The following is a 16,986-nucleotide window of genomic DNA, read 5'->3' on the forward strand; positions in this document are numbered from 1 at the left end:
GTGTGTGATAGTTTTCAATGTTAAGTCTTAAATTTTTCTTAAGTATTTTATTCTATTTGATGCTTTTGTAAATGGCATTTTTTACTTAATTTCATTTTTTGATTGTGCTTTGCTGGTCTATAAAAAGATAATCAGTAGACGGATGGGTGGCTCAGTCATTGAGCCTCTACCTTTGGCTCAGTTCATGATCCCAGGGTCCTGGGATTGAGTGCCACATCAGGCTCCCCGCAGAAAGCCTGCTTCTCCCTCTGCCTCTCTCTCATGAATAAATAAATAAAAATTAAAAGAAAAAATATATATATATATGTATATATGTATGTATATAAAATCAGTTCTTGGTCTAGTGTCCTACCTCCTAATCCTGTTTGTTATATTTAAATGCATGTCTTCTGCTTTCTCTTTATTCTTTTTCTAGCTCCTTAAGTCTGTGCATGCATTAGCCCACTTCATATTTTTTCTAATTCATTATAAGGCTATACATCTTTTTCCCAATTATTGTTTTAGCTCTAAATATCTTGAAGCATTATATTTGTGATTTGTTTCTAATTCAGTGATTTTCTTGATAATCCAATAATTTATCATTTTCAAGTGTTTGTTAATACTTTGGCATTGAAATTGGAGTTCATATCTGGTAGGATTTTTCTTTTGGAGTTTACTGATATTTTTCAGGTTAAGACTGTTCCACAAGTAGCAAAGTAGGAATACTTTTCACATAAAACCCCAAATAAACCATTTGGGACCAGAGTGTCTTGGGTTTTTTGGATGCAATAGATAGAAAACATTCTGTAAGATTAGCCTCCTTCTGACTACCTATGTGTAGTGAGTTTTATGCTATTTTATCTTATTCAGAAATATTTTTAAATGTCTTTGCAGCCACAAATAAGAAGAGTAATTCACCTAAGCCTCCTCGGTCCAGTATAGCAGGTAGTCTCTCACTTCGAAGAGCAATAGACTCTGGGGAAAATAGCCGTTCAAAGGGAGACTGTCAAACTCCATCTGAAGGTAAATTTGGAGAGTTTAGAATTTAATTTTGGTGGGTAGATGTCTGTTATTTAAAATTGATCTTAGGGTGCACATAGATTTAGATCTTTAAAGACACCAAAATGCTGAAACTTGATTTGAAAGTTCCTTGATCTCACAAGAGAAGAGGCCCATCAGTAAGAAAATGCAGCCATTAGACTGCATATTCTGGATTCGTATTTGGCATGAAAAAACTTAGTATATATTTTTAAATTGGTTCTGAGTTTTCCTGCAGTTTAAAAATGTGTATGTAGGAGATACTCTAAAGTGGAGACTAGAGAGCTTTTGTTTGCCTTCTTTCTGAATATCCCCCCTTTCTTTTCTATAGGCTCCTCAGGAAGCTCCCAGTCTGGGAGCAGGCACAGTTCTCCCAGAGCCTTATCACATGGAAGTATCAGTGATATTCTGCCAAAATCCGAAGACCGGCAGTGTCAAGCTTTGGATTCAGATGCTGTTGTCGTTGCTGTTTTCAGTGGTTTACCTGCTGTTGAGAAAAGGAGGAAAATGGTCACCTTGGGGTAAGTTCTTTTGTTTATATAATGGAATAATAGCTAATAGCTTTGTTTGAATTTTTTTTTTTTTTTTTTTTAGATTTTATTTATTTACTGATGAGAGACAGAGAGAGAGAGAGAGAGAGAGAGAGGCAGAGACCCAGGCAGAGGGAGAAGCAGGCTCCATGCAGGGAGCCTGACGTGAGACTCGATCCCAGGTCTCCAGGATCACGCCCTGGGCTGAAGGCGGCACTAAACCGCTGAGCCACCAGGGCTGCCCTTGTTTGAGCTTTTTAAATTCTACATCGTAATGAATAAATTTCCACATTGTTCGTTTTTTAGCAAAGTATTTGTTGTATTAAAATTTAACTAAAGTATCAGAGACCTTTTTTTTCTTAATGAAATGAAATGAGAGAAGTTATTATGTTAGAGATCATTTTTACTGAAGTGTGTGTAACCTTGTGTGAATTCTGCCTTGTGAGTTTTTGATGTATGTGTCAACTTTTTTTTTTTTTTTAATTTCCTCCACATTTTTTCAGAGACCTTTGTGCTGGGCTATATTATGTCATATCATAGGTCTTTTACACATATTTTGTATGGAACAAAGCACTTCTGGCCATTTTAACACTGCTGTTGTACTTTTATCTCACTTTTTTCCTCCATATGCAAATGTCTTCAAAACTCAATTTCTCAAAAGACTTCTACTATATGGTAGTCAATGCCTCTATCTTTCGCCCAGGAAACAAAAACTCAGATACCGTCAAAGTCCATTAAACTGCCATTCATTAAAAAGAATGATTATGGAATATGTTGTCTGTGAATGTGCTGATCTATTTTATGGATATTAGATACATTTCTAAATTTCAACAACGGCATAGTTCTACCTTGGAGACTTTGGAAAGAACTTTGAATTAAATTTAGAGATTAACATCCCTTAAGTTTACCTAATTTAATACAATTTTATACAATTTTTAAGCTGGTATGGCTTAGTTTTCTGTTTTAGCTCTAGTTTAAGCGGTGGAAAGGTGTTAGAATCATTAGAAATTGTCTTATCCTTCCCATAACCAACCCTAATTTTATACATATTCCTCTTAGGTTGAAACTACAACTAGCTTTTACATTTTCTTTATGGATATATTTATATCTGTCTTCAGTCATAACAATTAAATGTATATGAACAGACTATTTTTTCTAGACTGTAAAATCCTCTGTAAAAATCTGCAGCTCTTAGCGATAACCTTCATTTTACAGTTAATTGTATTGCCAGCCTGGCTTATGTGGTGTTTTCTAACTTGTGTCTTTTTTTCCTTGCCTGATTTAAAGTAGTTTGTAAGCAAAAACTTTAAGTACTAATAATAAGAGGCTCAAAAATGGAAGTAAAAAAAGAATATTAAGTAAAATTTCCCCAGTTTTGTCTCCCATCTGCTTAATTTTCCAACTTCCTGCCACACACATTTCTGCTGTGTTTAATTTTTTATATATGTTATGTCATCTCAGTTTTTATGCATATTTAGGCAACTGACTATATAGCTTTTTTAATACAAAAAGTACACCCTGTTTTCTCAGTAATATCCCTGAAGTCTTTCCATATTAATGAGAACATTAATTATTTAGGACTTCTATTTTTGTCTTTTAATCAGAATTTTTATTGAAATAATTACATGTTCACGTGCAGTTCTAAGAAATAATACAGAGAGATCTTTTGCACCTTATCCAGTTTCTCCTAATGATGACATTTTGCAAAACTGATAACAATATTGTAGCCAGGATATTGACATTGATACAGTCCATCATTTTCTAACCTTTTATTGTTAGTCTCTTGTAGTGAACTTAAAAAAAAGTACTTGAAATTTAGTATTAAACATCAATGCCATATACCCTACTTGGTTTCAGCCTCAGTTTCAGGACAAGAAGAAAATATGGATTATTGTATCACTGACTAGTTATACAAAAATATCAGGTGTTTTCTCCCTTCTTTGAGGGCTAATGCTAAAGGAGGCCGTCTGGAAGGAATGCAAAGGACTGATTTGGAAAATAATTCTGAAACTGGGGAATTACAGCCTGTGCTACCTGAAGGAGCTTCAGCTGCTCCTGAGGAAGGTATGGAATGATAAAGTCATAATTTGGTGGGAAGTGGGAATAATGATCTTTTTGTGTTGGTGTTGGGAGTAGTTAAAAAAGTAATTGAGACATTACTGTCCAACATTCTTGATCAGAATATAGCATTTATTGTGCCACTGGAGTTACTTAAGACATTGAGCACAAAGGAAAGCAAAATGGATAATTGACTACATAAAAGGACATGTCTTGCTTAGAAGGGAGGTTTACAGGGGTTGGGAGTAATCCACAGATAGTTCATCTACTCATTCAGTAAATGTGTTGTCACCTGTATGATAGGTATTGAATTTTGTTAGGTATGCAAAGATAAGATTAGATACGTTCATAGACTTTTAAGTGTTTAGTACTGTGTCTTTTAAAGTCAGTTGCCTTTTTTTAAAGATTTATTTATTTATTTATTTGAGAGAGAGAGAGCATGGGGGGGACAGAGGGAGAGGGACAAGTAGACTCCCCACTGAGCTCGATCCTAGCACCCTGAGATCATGATCTGAGCCGAAGTCAGATGTTTTACTGACTGAACCACCCAGGCACCCTAAAGTCAGTCTTGATTAATGTTTGTAAATTGCTTCATTCATATGGAAGTATTCCAAACTTTAATCATTTAAAAAAAATCCCTTATGGGATGCCTGGGTGGCTCAGGTCATGGTCCGAGGGTCCTAGGATCCAGTCCTACGTTGGGCTCTTTGCCTTTCTCTCCCTCCCTCTCTCTCTCTCTCTCTCTCTCAGGCAAATAAGTAAAATCTTAAAAAATAAATTAAAAAGCCTTTATGGTAACTGACTTCAACTCTACCAGTTCATTCTCCATTACATTTCCAGTATTCGTCCATGTGTTCTTCCAGAAGACATTTTGTAATTTTGAGTAACAGAAGATGTTGGTTGTTTTGTTGTTGTTGTTGTTTTTTGAGAGAGCGCATGTTTGTGAGAGCGGGGAGCAAGAGGGAACAGAGGGAAGAGAGACAAGCCAACTCAGTGCTGAGTGCAGGGCCTTAACACAGGGCTCAATCTCAATCTCAGGACCCTGAGATCATGACCTGAGCCGAAATCAAGAGTCAGATGCTTAACCAACTGAGCCACTCAGGTGTCCCAGAAGGTGTTTTGAAATAAGGCTATGTGTTTTGCCACTGTTGTGTCATTTATATGTTAGCAGAAAAGGAAGTCAACTTTGTTAATGATATTTGGCATTGAAATTTTTTCCCCATTTCTCTGAAACTGCAGCCTTCCACCTCTGCACTCATTTGAATTTCAGTGATTGATGAATTGTAGTTCAAAGCAAATATGCAGGTGCCACCATCTACCTCTGGCTGCCCTGTAAGAGAGTATGTGGGTGGTAGCATTTTCAGGTTTTTCAGTTAAAGAATACTAAACACTCCCTCTATGTAGGTGTGCCTGTGGCAGCTAGCATTACTTCAGTAGAAGAGATTAAATGAAAAGGATTTTTAAAGTGAAGTGTCAATTGTTAAAACACTAATATTTTTTATTAAAAATTAAATATTTTGATTAAGAATCTTTAAAGAAAAAAAATCTCTAAGGAAATGACCTGTAGGGATTGATTAGCTAGTTTTGATTTATTTGTATATATTGATTATAAATTGTAGTGGCTTAAATTTTATAGCATATAAAAAATTCACGCATTTAGGAAATGCTTCTAATTTCCCTGTCATTGTACTTGATGCTGGTTAAAAAGTAATTCCTGAGCTTATTGTTTACTTCAGGATTTCTTTAACTAGCACCATTGACATTTTGGGCCAGATGATTTCTTTGTGGTAGAGGGCTGCCCTGTGCATTGTAAGATGTTTAGCAGCATCCTTGGCTTTTAACCACTAGGTGCCAACAGTACTTCCTCTGAGTTACGGTAACCAAAAATGTCCCCTGGGAGGCAAAATCATCCCCAATTGAGAACCACTGGTTGAGATGAATGACTCAACCAGGGATGAGCATTCTCTAAGAATCACTTTCCAGGGTAGATCACAGTTTCACATGGGTACAAGGTGTAGTTCTCAGGGATGCTAGTGGATGTATGTGTCTGTCTCTCTCCCTCCTCCAAAAAAAAGAAAGATTTTAATGTAAGTTACAAAAACTGAAATCAGCTGGCTTAACCAAAAAAGATAATTTACACTCTTGTATTAACATGAAGTCTCACATAACTCTTATAGGGTACTTTCGGGGTTGGAAAACAGCTGCTTAATGTCCTCAAGAACTCCTCCTTCCCCCCCATCTTTCACACTGCCATTCTCAGTGAACTGGCAAGATGGTTGCTGCAATTTCAAACTTCATATAGAGTCAAAATAAAATTCTAGGAATACAAGAGGATTATTTTATTCTATATATCTTCTGTCAACAAGGAAAACCATTTTATCAGAGCACCTTAACAACTTCTAACATCCTCTTAGTATCTCATTAATCACTGGCAAAAAAAAAAAAAAAAAGGAAACTTGGCAGTCTAAACTTTTGGTTCCACTCCTTGACCCATTTCACATGGCCACATGGAAAAGGGGACATAGTTGAAGAGTATTGAGTTTCCATATTATAAAGGAGTAATGCAGGTGAAATAGTAGTGTCTGCTGCACCAGTGGTTCATGTATTTCCCAAGCATCTGAAATCTGAGCACTTGTGAATAAGGGAATTAGAAATAAGTACAGTATTAACAGTACCTAGCATATAGTGGATGCTCAAAAAATGTGGTAGATGATTGATGTAGAAATACCCTAGTTCAACTTTTGCTGTATGGTGCAGATTTGTTTTCCACATTAACATCTCTGTGGAATCTTATATTTAATAATATCTTATAATTTTTATCAATGATAGCCAGTTATATGAAAACCTACTGACACCCTCTGGTGAGATTAAGATCCTATATTCAGGCTTCTTGGAGTTGGTAAAATATCACTAGTTTGTTTTAGGTATCAGTTAATGTAGTGAGGAGACATTGCAATATATGGAGTAAGGCACAGCAAATTACTGTGGTCTGTTGATTTACATCGACTAGTTTCATTTCAGATACTTATGCTGTATTTGCTTCCTCTCACTTAATGAAGGCAGTGGGTTGTGCAGAACCTGTTGACTCAGTAGGCCAACTAATAGTTGGTATTAAGGTAGAGCTGAGGAGACTAATTTTTCTTTCTCATTACATTCACAATGCTAGGGAACTTCTCTAAATATGTGTTCATGGCCCTTTCTGCTACTGTGTAAATCAGTTTATAGTATATGAGTGGCATTCTAAGAAATAGGTTTGGGAAGCAAAATAATTCCGAAATTGACATTTTCTTTTCTTTCTTTTTTTTTTTTTAAGATTTTATTTATTCATGAGAGACACACACACACACACAGAGAGGCAGAGACACAGCCAGAGGGAGAAGCAGGCTCCATGCAGGGAGCCGGATGTGGGACTCGATCCCAGGTCTCCAGGATCACGCCCTGGGCTGAAGGCAGCGCTAAACCGCTGAGCCACCCGGGCTGCCCCTAAATTGACATTTTCAACATGTGATTGTATGTAGTGCTATAAACCTTGCTAAGAGTTCTTAATACTACGTTATTTGAATACCACCCAGTAATGTTCACAGCATTTTCTAGTGTTTGAATATTCACTGCAGGCTGCAGTTCTTTTAAATACTAGAAATTAAATAAGTTTTTAAAGACCTATAATGAGTAAAGAGTTTGTAAGTGAATTTAAAGAATAACTTAAGATTTTGGGAGTTTTTGAGCATCCAGAGAATTCCATTTCTTTGTTTGTGAATGTGTCAGGAATTCAGAAGCACTGCAGCCTGTTCCTAGAAATTTCAGTTCAAGTGGATTTTTGTATTTTTAGCAACAGTTCCATGACAGACCACAAGGTGGAGATGGTGCTTCACAGAAGTAGCTGGTGTACTCTAAACTAGAAGTACCACATTTAGCTTTTGACAGCAGGAAAGTGGGGGGAGTTTGGTTGGTGGTTGGGTGCGTGGGTGAACAAACAAGGAGGTTTCAGCCTCTATTAAATATTTAAGGGAGAATTAGTACTACACAAACACTTCTTGAAAACAGAAGAGGAAGAATTCGTCCAAAAAACCATCTGGGGCTACAGTTTTCTTTGTTAGAAGTTCTTTTAACTACAGGTTCTACTTCTTTAGTAGTTAAAATACCTATTCACATCTATTTTTACCTGAGTGACCTTTAGTTGTTTGTATCTATCAGAGAACTTGTTCATCTCATCTATGTTCTTGATTTTATGAGCATAAAGTTGTTTATACTGTTCCCTTATCATTTAAATGTCTGTAGAATCTGTTATGATGTCCCCTCTTTCATTCATGATATTAGTAATTTTGATCTCTTTTTCCTTAGTCTCCCTAGAAGTTTTTCAATTTTGTTTATCTTTTTAAAGAACTACCTTCTTGTGTCCGTGATTCTTTTTGTGTTGTTTTCCTGCTGACTTTATTTGTTCTTTATTCCTTTTATTTGCTTTGAGTTTACTTGCCCTTTTCTAGTTTCTTAAAGTAGATGCTTAGATCATTGAGACTTATTTTTCTAATGTAAGCATTTAATAAATTTATTTTTAAGAACTATATAGTCACATCTTCCAAATTTTGATGTTATATTTTTATTCAATTCAGAGTATGTTTCATAAATTCTGGAAAATTCTCAACCATTTTCTCTTAATGTATTGTCTCGTCTTTGTTATTTTTACTGTCTCTGTGGCAGTCTGTTGACACAATTGGAACTATTACCATTTATCCCTTTATATTTTCACTGCTTTCTTAGGATTTTCATCTCCTATTTCTTTAATATTCTGTTTAATATCCTTGGTTCTGTATTTAAATTTGTTAGCTTCTTTTTCAACTGTGCTTAAATCCATCTATTAATACTATAATTTTAATGACTATGTCTTTCATTTCTAAAAAGTCTGTGGTAATTTTTAAAAATTTTATCCTTCCCTTTTTCACATTAAACAAGTTACTCAATTTGTGAAAAATTCATGATGTTATACTTCTATTTGTGTATCTGTTTGACTCTTATTTCAGGTAGATTATCCACCTTGTTTGTTTTTTGTAAATTTTGATTGGAACACACCTTTCTGAGATTTTTTTTTCTGTCCCACCTACCCCCACCCCTAAAAAAATCCTCCCCCCGCCCCCGGTGATAATTCTTATGAGTTACCATAAGGATTGTGGAAGCTTCCTTCCAGAGAGGAGGTGTTTGGTTTTTTTAATATGCTTCAAGAGTGTTCACCGGTTGACATTTGTTGATTGTCTTTTCCTGGGTCTTCATATGCTGAAGTAATTTGGGATTGTATCCTGAATATTTTTAATATGATATTATGAGACTCTGGGTTTTATTTAAATCTGTCAGTTTGGTGGTACTTCAAGTTCTGGTCTACACCAAATATTCCTGTTCCTGTTTACTTTTCAGAGTCCTTAAATAACTGCTTCATGGAGTACCTGGGTGGCTTGGTTGGTTAAGCATCTGAGTCTTAATTTCAGCTTAGGTCATATCTTGAGGTCATGCAATCAAGCCTCTGTGTGGGGCTCTGTACTGGGCGTGAAGCCTGCTTGAGGAGTCTCTTCCTCTGCCTCTCCCCCTACTTGATGTTTGAGTGTGCACGTGCTTGCTCTCTCAAACCTTAAAAAAAAAAGACATTAAAATTAAATAGCTACTTCATGCATTCTATCCAGGTTTCATAGCTTTGTTCAGTGGGAAAGATGGGATGGAATGTGCTTATTCCATCTTGCCCAGAATGTTCCCTCCAGGGGATTTTACATTTGCTTTATTTAAATAATGCTAGCTCCTGACTAATTTTTATGATCATTTCCTGAGATTTGAACCTCAACTTTGAAGCCTAAATCTAAATTAGGCTCAGAGGCCTTAGTTTGAATTCTGAGATGAGCTGAGCCCAGCAGAAACAGACAAGAGACTATACTCAGCAGGCAAACTCTTTCTAGTATGGTTTTTCTTTTCTTTTCTTTTCTTTTCTTTTCTTTTCTTTTCTTTTCTTTTCTTTTCTTTTCTTTTCTTTTCTTTTCTTTTTTTTTGAAGATTTATTTATTTATCTATGATAGACATAGAGAGAGAGAGAGAGGCAGAGACACAGGCAGAGGGAGAAGCACGCTCCATGCCGGGAGCCCGACACGGGACTCGATCCCGGGACTCCAGGATCACGCCCCGGACCCAAGGCAGGCGCGAAACCGCTGAGCCACCCAGGGATCCCCTAGTATGGTTTTTCAATAAAAATTTTATCTTTATGCAGGGGGTAAAGATTTAGTCACTCAACTCCCTTTCTGTGAGGGTCCAAGGGAATATTAAAGATACATCAAATTCTCCAGGGCTACTGTAGCATCTGATTCATTGGTTTTCCTTATCTTTGTTTTGGCACCTGTGTTTTTTCTTGTTTTCTTTAAATGTGTCTCTTCGTTAAATTAATATTTTAAGTTAATACTTTCTCTAGCATTTAAAAGGGTTTGTAGCAAAAAGATTTTCAGAATTTCTTGATCACTGTCTTGTTGAAACAGAAGTACTTCTATAGATTTTTTTCTTTTAAAAATCAACTGATAGACATGAGAACAAAATTGGTGGCCCAAATGGGATAGTACCTCATTTATTGCTAGAATTACTGGAATTTTTTATACACACACATACATGTAAGTGTGTATTTATGTGACTTGTTTATATATGTTTTAGGCTAGGAACAATTACATTTATATTGAATCAGGATTAAAAGTCTCTAGAAAAAAACTGTATGCTTTGGAAAAAATATTCTCTGTATAATGAAATTAATACTGGTCTCTCAAATTACTACTTGTAGATATTTTGGAAAGGGCAGTTTTAATCTTTGAGAACAAAAATAAAACCACTGCTCTAAATAACTAAAGAGAACTGAGGTTTGTGTGGTTATTTCTTTGTTTGGTGTCTTATATTGTCCTGAGATCCAGTGTAAAATTCACTAGGAATCTCAGGTTAGTACATGAGATTTCTTTTTCCTATCACTTGCAATGGTTTCTTGTCAAAAACATGTTCTCCCCTTCTTTCCTGCCAGGAATGAGTAGTGACAGTGATATTGAATGTGACACTGAGAATGAGGAGCAGGAAGAGCACACCAGCATGGGAGGATTTGATGACTCTTTCATGGCGCAGCCCCCAGACGAAGGTGCAGCACATGGTGCTCTTTTACAGAGATTCATAAAATTAGCTCTGCTGCTGCTGCTGCTGTTGCTGCTACTGCTTCTTTTGCTTCTGCTTCTGCTTCTTCTCTGCTGTTTCTGCTTCTTTTTCTTTTTTAATTCCTATCATTTGTGAGACAACATTCTATGGGGTAAACTAAATGGTGAGTACTGAAAGAATTTGCTGAGTACTCTTTGGCTGGTCAGACACCTGCTGGATGCTACTTGGTGGAGCAGAGGTTAGCAACCTGCTTTAGTACAGCCTGTGACTGGAGAATAGCTTTTAGGTTGTACAGTTGTTTAGAACAAAAACAAAACTGAGAAGGCTTTTCGGCAGAGGCAATTTGTGGCCTATAATGCCTAAATATTTACTGTGTGCCCTTGTATAGAAAATGGTTGCCAACCCCTGGGGAGGGTTTAGATGTTATTAGCCTAGCTGATAAGGTAACTTTTAAAAAGATTATTCCTGATTTCTTAGAAATACATTTAGTTTATGGAAGCATTGTTTTTTTAAGTTTCTTTTTCCTCCCAAAATAGTTTTAGGAATAAAACTCACTGAAAGAAAGTCATTGTTAATAGTTTTGCTTTGTTTTTGGAGTACAACATGATGATTTGATATTATGTATACATTGTGAAATGATTAGCACAAGAAGTTTAGCTAACTTCCATCACCCATTATCAGTATTTTATCCAGAGACTTTAATGATCAGTCTAAGCATTCCTCTGCAAGATTTTCTGGAATGATAACATTGTCAGGCTTATGCTAGTTGTCAGCTATATAATTTACAGATTTCCCTGATGCTTTAGTGTCTTTTTCAAAATAGAGCTAAGCATTGGACGATTTTTAAGTATATGACACTTTTAGTAATTTTCTCTCTGTTAGAAGCAGCCAAATTTGGGGCAAGTTATTTTGAGTGCTGATGGGTTTGTAGTGATATTTGCATGTGCAGTTTAATTTGCTTTAAAACACATTTTATGTTTATAGAGTTAGTCTTCACAGAGTATATACAGCCTCATTTCCTCTTCCCTTCTTCAGCTGCTCCCACAGTGTCCCCAGGAGGACAAAGTTAGGCAGTGTCTTTCCTCTTCTAATTGTGGATATTTCACATTTTACTTTTTCTCATTTTTCCTTTGTGCTTGCTTATACTTGAATCAGATCACAAATTCCGTGAAGACAGGTTTTTCTATAACCTAGTACATCTTTACCAGTTAAGTAATATGCTTGGTAAGATCATTTACAGACAAAGAAAAGAAAATACTGGTCTTTAAAAACTGTTATCTGCTTTTAAATTTTTGTCTTAGATACGCATTCCAGTTTTCCTGATGGTGAACAAATAGACCCTGAAGACCTCAGCTTTAATACTGATGGAAACAGCGGAAGGTAATTTTCAAATCAAGAGAACTGACTTGCAAGCTACCTTGACTCTGACCCTGAGATTTGCTGTAGTTGGTGCTCAAATTTGTCATCAGTCAGATAATCAGATTTGTTTTTTTTTTTTTTTTTAATCATCTCTACCCAAAATAGAAATTCTGAAACTTTAGAAAGCACAACTGTAGTATATGACATTAGTATACAGGAAAAAACAGCATGGGAAGAATTCTGTGTAATGTAATGAATTAACAATGTAGTCCTCAATTCAGCAAATTAGTATATTTATAAAAGGCAGTTTGTCTACTACAATAAAAAGGTGATTAACTGCCACACAGTTCATTAGAGACCATGCATGCACTTGGCAACCTACTCAGCCTCGGTGTTGGTGTCCTTCTGTCTGTGGCTAGACGCTCAGTTGTGTTTATATGACCAACTTTATATTTCAGGTTTTGGTCATAGTTTATAGCTTCATTAATGCCTGTAAATTAAGAGAACAGAAAAATTACTTATGTTTAGATTCTGCCCTGTAGATACTTTATATGAAAAACTAAAGCAAAACTAGACTGAATCTCTCTGGAGTATGTTGGCTGACTAAAGTTCATTTATTTACCTTTTCTTGTTTGTTCAAGTGCAGGCACACTGGTTAATAGCACATAATCTCTCTGATGTAATGACTTTTACAAATAGAATTTTAAACGAATGACATTCATGTGAATTGGTTATGTTCCCAGTCATATGAACACATGGAAGATAATTTAAAGTTATTTTTTTCCCTGCCTTTTACTAAACATCTGTAGTGCAACAAGTGTTTTAAAGCCCTCTTTTCTCCTTTATTTTCATTAGTTGGACATTGGTTTCAGTGTCTGTACATTTAAAGATTCATACATATTGCACAGTGGTTAACATGAAACTGTGGTATATTTACTTTCATACTCAATTGGCCCAAAATAATTGCCAGACTTTCCACTGTGCTCCTGCATTTGTGTTTGAGCTGCTATACTCTTCTGAAAATTACACTGAAAGTTGATAAAACTATTGAAGAAGCAAGAATATAATACATGAGAGGCGCCTCATCTACTTCTATTTTACTTATTTTCCATGTCTGATGTCTTGCCAAATGCTATGATTCATGGTTTCCTTTTGTTCAAAACAGTTCGCACTCTTTGTTAATAAAATGAACTTGAGAAAATATTATGCCTCTGCAATTTATTAAAAGTGGGACAGGAAGCCCCAAGGGTTTTTTTTTTTCTATTCACATTTCCTGTGTATGATAGAGGCTGTTAAGGTATGTATACTATTAGTAATGCATGGGGAAATTAAGAGACTTACTTATAGTCTTGGTATCTATGGTTACTTTTTCTCCTTAAAAGTTAGTTGGAAATACTTAAGCCATGTAATCACATGAGAAGTAAAAATTTAGCATTCGCTTACTAACATGGTAAGTGTTGGCATGCTTTTGTGTAGTTACAGGTCGTTTATCATGCAGTACTCTAAGGCATTACTAATATGTTCTTTAACACATTTCCATGTCTGTTAGATGGAAATGTATTTATTTCTGTTCATTGTGTTTTGTTGAGATCATGTTTTTTTAGTCCCACTTTCTCTTACCTCTATACTCCGTTGTTAATAGATGAAGATACAACATAAGAATTTTACACCTTTAGTGTTGAGGGCAAACCATTTTAAGGATTGGTTGGTAGTTTGTCTTGTTTTTTGTTTTTTTAATAAGACTCCTCATTTGGAATCCACAAACACAAATATGATTGACTACTTTGAATCTCTCACTATTGCCAGCTCTTTAACTTGTATTTGATATAGAACTTGTTAGGTTTTTTCCAAAGTGAACGGGGAGAAATGAAAAAAAAACAAAAACAAAAAAAAAAAAAACAGAGCCAGGCAGTAGGTTCGAGAGTGCTTTTAATGGGGAGCACTCCCAGGCGAGATTCCGTGACTCGGAGAGGTGGCCCGAGTCAGGGAAGTCACGCCAGGGGCGCCAGGGAAGTCGCGCCGGGGTTGGGGAGTGTGGGGGTTTTTAAGCCTTATTGGATCTGGGTGGGTCCCGTGTCCCTAGGTGATTGGCTGGGGGTGGGGATAGTACAGACGATGGGGGTGGTCCCTGGATGGAAAGTTTCGGTTTCCTGTCTAGGCTTTGATTTACTGGAGATGATGTGGTGGTCATGGCTGCTTTGGCGGGAAGATCAGCCATTTTGACCCAATTTGAGATGTCCGCCATTTTGGGTGCCCCTGTCTCTTAGCCCAACAGAACTCACTGGTTCCCTGTGTATCTTTATAATTGTTTATCTTTAAAGTATGGAAAACTAAGAAAAGCCTGAGAAAAGACTATTCATTTGGGGAAATTTACTTGTAAAGGCTTTTAGCATGGGTGATTTAATCATGAGTCTCTTGGGTCATTAATCTACATACATAGTAGCATTTTGAGGTATCCCTTTGCCCTTTTTTAGGAGGAGGTATACTTTCTAAAAGCACGAATGTTCTTAACCTTTGCTCTTAATTTTTATGATCTTGAGGTTTTTTTAGTCAGTGGATTCCCTAGAATGGCATGGTGATACTTAGATTGTGGTACATTTGGATCTTGAGTGTTTTTCTGGCTTTTCTTATGCTTTCAGGTTATATATAAAAACAATCAGTGTGCTCCCCTTATTTTTAGATGAATTGAGAACTGGTTGAGACTCTTTTAATTTGGTAGAATTTGAATTCACTATGTCAGCAAGACTATTTTTGGTTGTTACAGCTATAGGAAAATTTGAAGGGATTTAGTTCTTTATACTTGCACAAAAACTTTGGAGGGAAAATAATTTGAGCTTAATTGGTATATTCTTGTGTATTAGAAATGTAACCTGTCTACCATATTCTCATTCCAGATTTAAGAATAAAGTCTATCTCTTGAAAAGCAAAAAAATGCAAGGTTCTAAAGAAATGATAGTGAACCTGCCCTACTGGTATAAAATCCTCTATTTTGTAATTAAAAGTGACAACAGATTTTACCAAAAATCAAAAACTGGTAGGTAGCTAAAGGGACAGAATGAATACTCAGAAACAGTTCTACTCTGTGAAGAAAATCGTATCTATTTTGCTGGGCACCAGCTCACTGCAAGTAAGGTTTGAAAATTATAAAATAGTAAGAAATATAAATTGTGGGATGCCTGGGTGGCTCAGCAGTTAAAGCATCTGCCTTCGGCCCAGGATGTGATCCTGGAATCCCGGGATCAAGTCCCACATCGTTCTTCCTGCATGGAGCCTACTTCTCCCTCTGCCTGTGTCTCTGTCCCTCTCTGTGTCTCTCATGTGTGTCTCTGTCCCTCTCTGTGTCTCTCATGAATAAATAAAATTTTTAAAAAAAGAAATATAAATTCTCACAATCCATTGAGGAAGACCTTTGGGATTCAATTAACAAGTGCCTGGCATTCTCACTAGGAAGACAAACTACTGTCCTTGAGCCAAATCCCTGCGGCTCTTATAGTTTTGTAAACAAAGTAGTTTTGTTTTGTTTTGTTTTTAAATCTACTCATTCATGAGAGACACAGAGAGAGGGAGAGGGAGAGATACAGTCAGAGGGAGAAGCAGGCTCCATGCAGGGAGCCTGATGTGGGACTGGATCTGGGGACTCCAGGACCACACCCTGGGCCGAAGGCAGGCGCCAAACCGCCGAGCCACCCAGGGATCCCAAACAAAGTAGTATTGAAGCACAGTTAACATCCATTCTCTTGTTGCTTGTGCCCTACAAATAGGGCTAAGGAAATCTATTGGCCCCAGAGCCTGAAATATTTCTCTCACACTCTTTACAGATAAAATTTTGCTGGCTTCTTCCCTATTGATATTAATGGAAACTTTGTGTGTTTTTAGTGTAGAAAGTTTAGGCTTTAAAAAGCATGATTTTTAACAAAAAGATAAAACATTTGATTAGTTCTTTTGTGCTTAGTTTTATTGTATGGGGTGATGAGCAGCTGCTGTCCCGTTATAGAATCATAAGAAGCCTGAAAGACCAAAAGTTTTCTTCAAAAATAAAGGATCTGTTAGGTTTTAGGAGCGGGATCTTTGAAAAATAGAATTCCTTTCCCAGTTTCTAGCCATGTTAAATATAAAGTCTGTACCAAATTCCTCATTTGGTGCCAGGAAGCCTCATGTTTTCCTCTTTCTTGATTTGGTGTGCCTGCTTTGGCTATGCTAGATTTTCGGCAGCTATGAGTGAGGGAACAAGGCATAAGAGAAGGTACCAATTCCTTTTTCCTCTCCCCATTGCTGGTTCATGATCTGGTCTACAAGAGATTTCGATCCCCCTCACCCTCCCGGTTCTGTCATCACCTGCAGTCTCTGCAAGTCATGAGTTCCTCTATTCTGCTTGTCCTACTTTCTAGCACTTTGTGTACAGTCCCCATCTTTTTTTTTTCTTTCCCCCTTTTTGCTGAAGAGCATAGTAGTTGTCAGTCTTTTCTTCCACCATTACCTTGTTTCAGTATTCAGTTTTTGTTTCTTTAAATAAACTCAGCCACCAACATAGGTTTGAACTCATGACCTTGAGATCAGGAGTCACATGACCTACTGACTGAGCCAGCCAGGTGCCCCCAGTATTAGTAGTTTTATCTCACATTTGTTCCTGGAAAATTTCTTTTTTAAGATTTTATTTCAGAGAGAGCAAGGCAGAGCACAAGGGGTGGGGAGGGGCAGACTCCCCACTGAGCAGAGAGCCCAGTGTGGGACTCTGGGGCTCCATTCCAGGACCCAGAGATCATGACCTGAGTTAAAGATAGACGCTTAACTGACTGAGCCACTCAGGCACCCCTGGAAAATTTCTTCTTAAGGTATTCTCTTAGACCTAAGGATATAGTAGTTAATGCTT

General features: G+C 36.7%; 1 protein-coding gene across 17 annotated transcripts in view; it reads left to right on the forward strand.

Moving 5' to 3' along the window:
• The window catches only part of TRIM37 (tripartite motif containing 37), a 240,383-nt gene that overhangs the window by 100,363 nt on the left and 123,034 nt on the right, over positions 1–16,986 (forward strand). For 10 of the 17 annotated variants that reach the window (XM_072779768.1, XM_072779756.1, XM_072779751.1 and 7 more), the window contains 5 exons: positions 874–1,002; positions 1,349–1,538; positions 3,472–3,611; positions 10,633–10,743; positions 12,059–12,137. In XM_072779768.1, the coding sequence (XP_072635869.1) occupies positions 874–1,002; positions 1,349–1,538; positions 3,472–3,611; positions 10,633–10,743; positions 12,059–12,137 (649 nt within the window). Of the gene's footprint in view, positions 1–873; positions 1,003–1,348; positions 1,539–3,471; positions 3,612–10,632; positions 10,744–12,058; positions 13,318–16,986 lie in introns of those variants that run through there. The other 7 variants (XM_072779752.1, XM_072779763.1, XM_072779759.1 and 4 more) reach the window with 3 other exon arrangements.

This window comes from Canis lupus, chromosome 16 (genome assembly GCF_048164855.1).
Source record: "Canis lupus baileyi chromosome 16, mCanLup2.hap1, whole genome shotgun sequence".
In the NCBI taxonomy this organism is placed as follows: domain Eukaryota; kingdom Metazoa; phylum Chordata; class Mammalia; order Carnivora; family Canidae; genus Canis; species Canis lupus.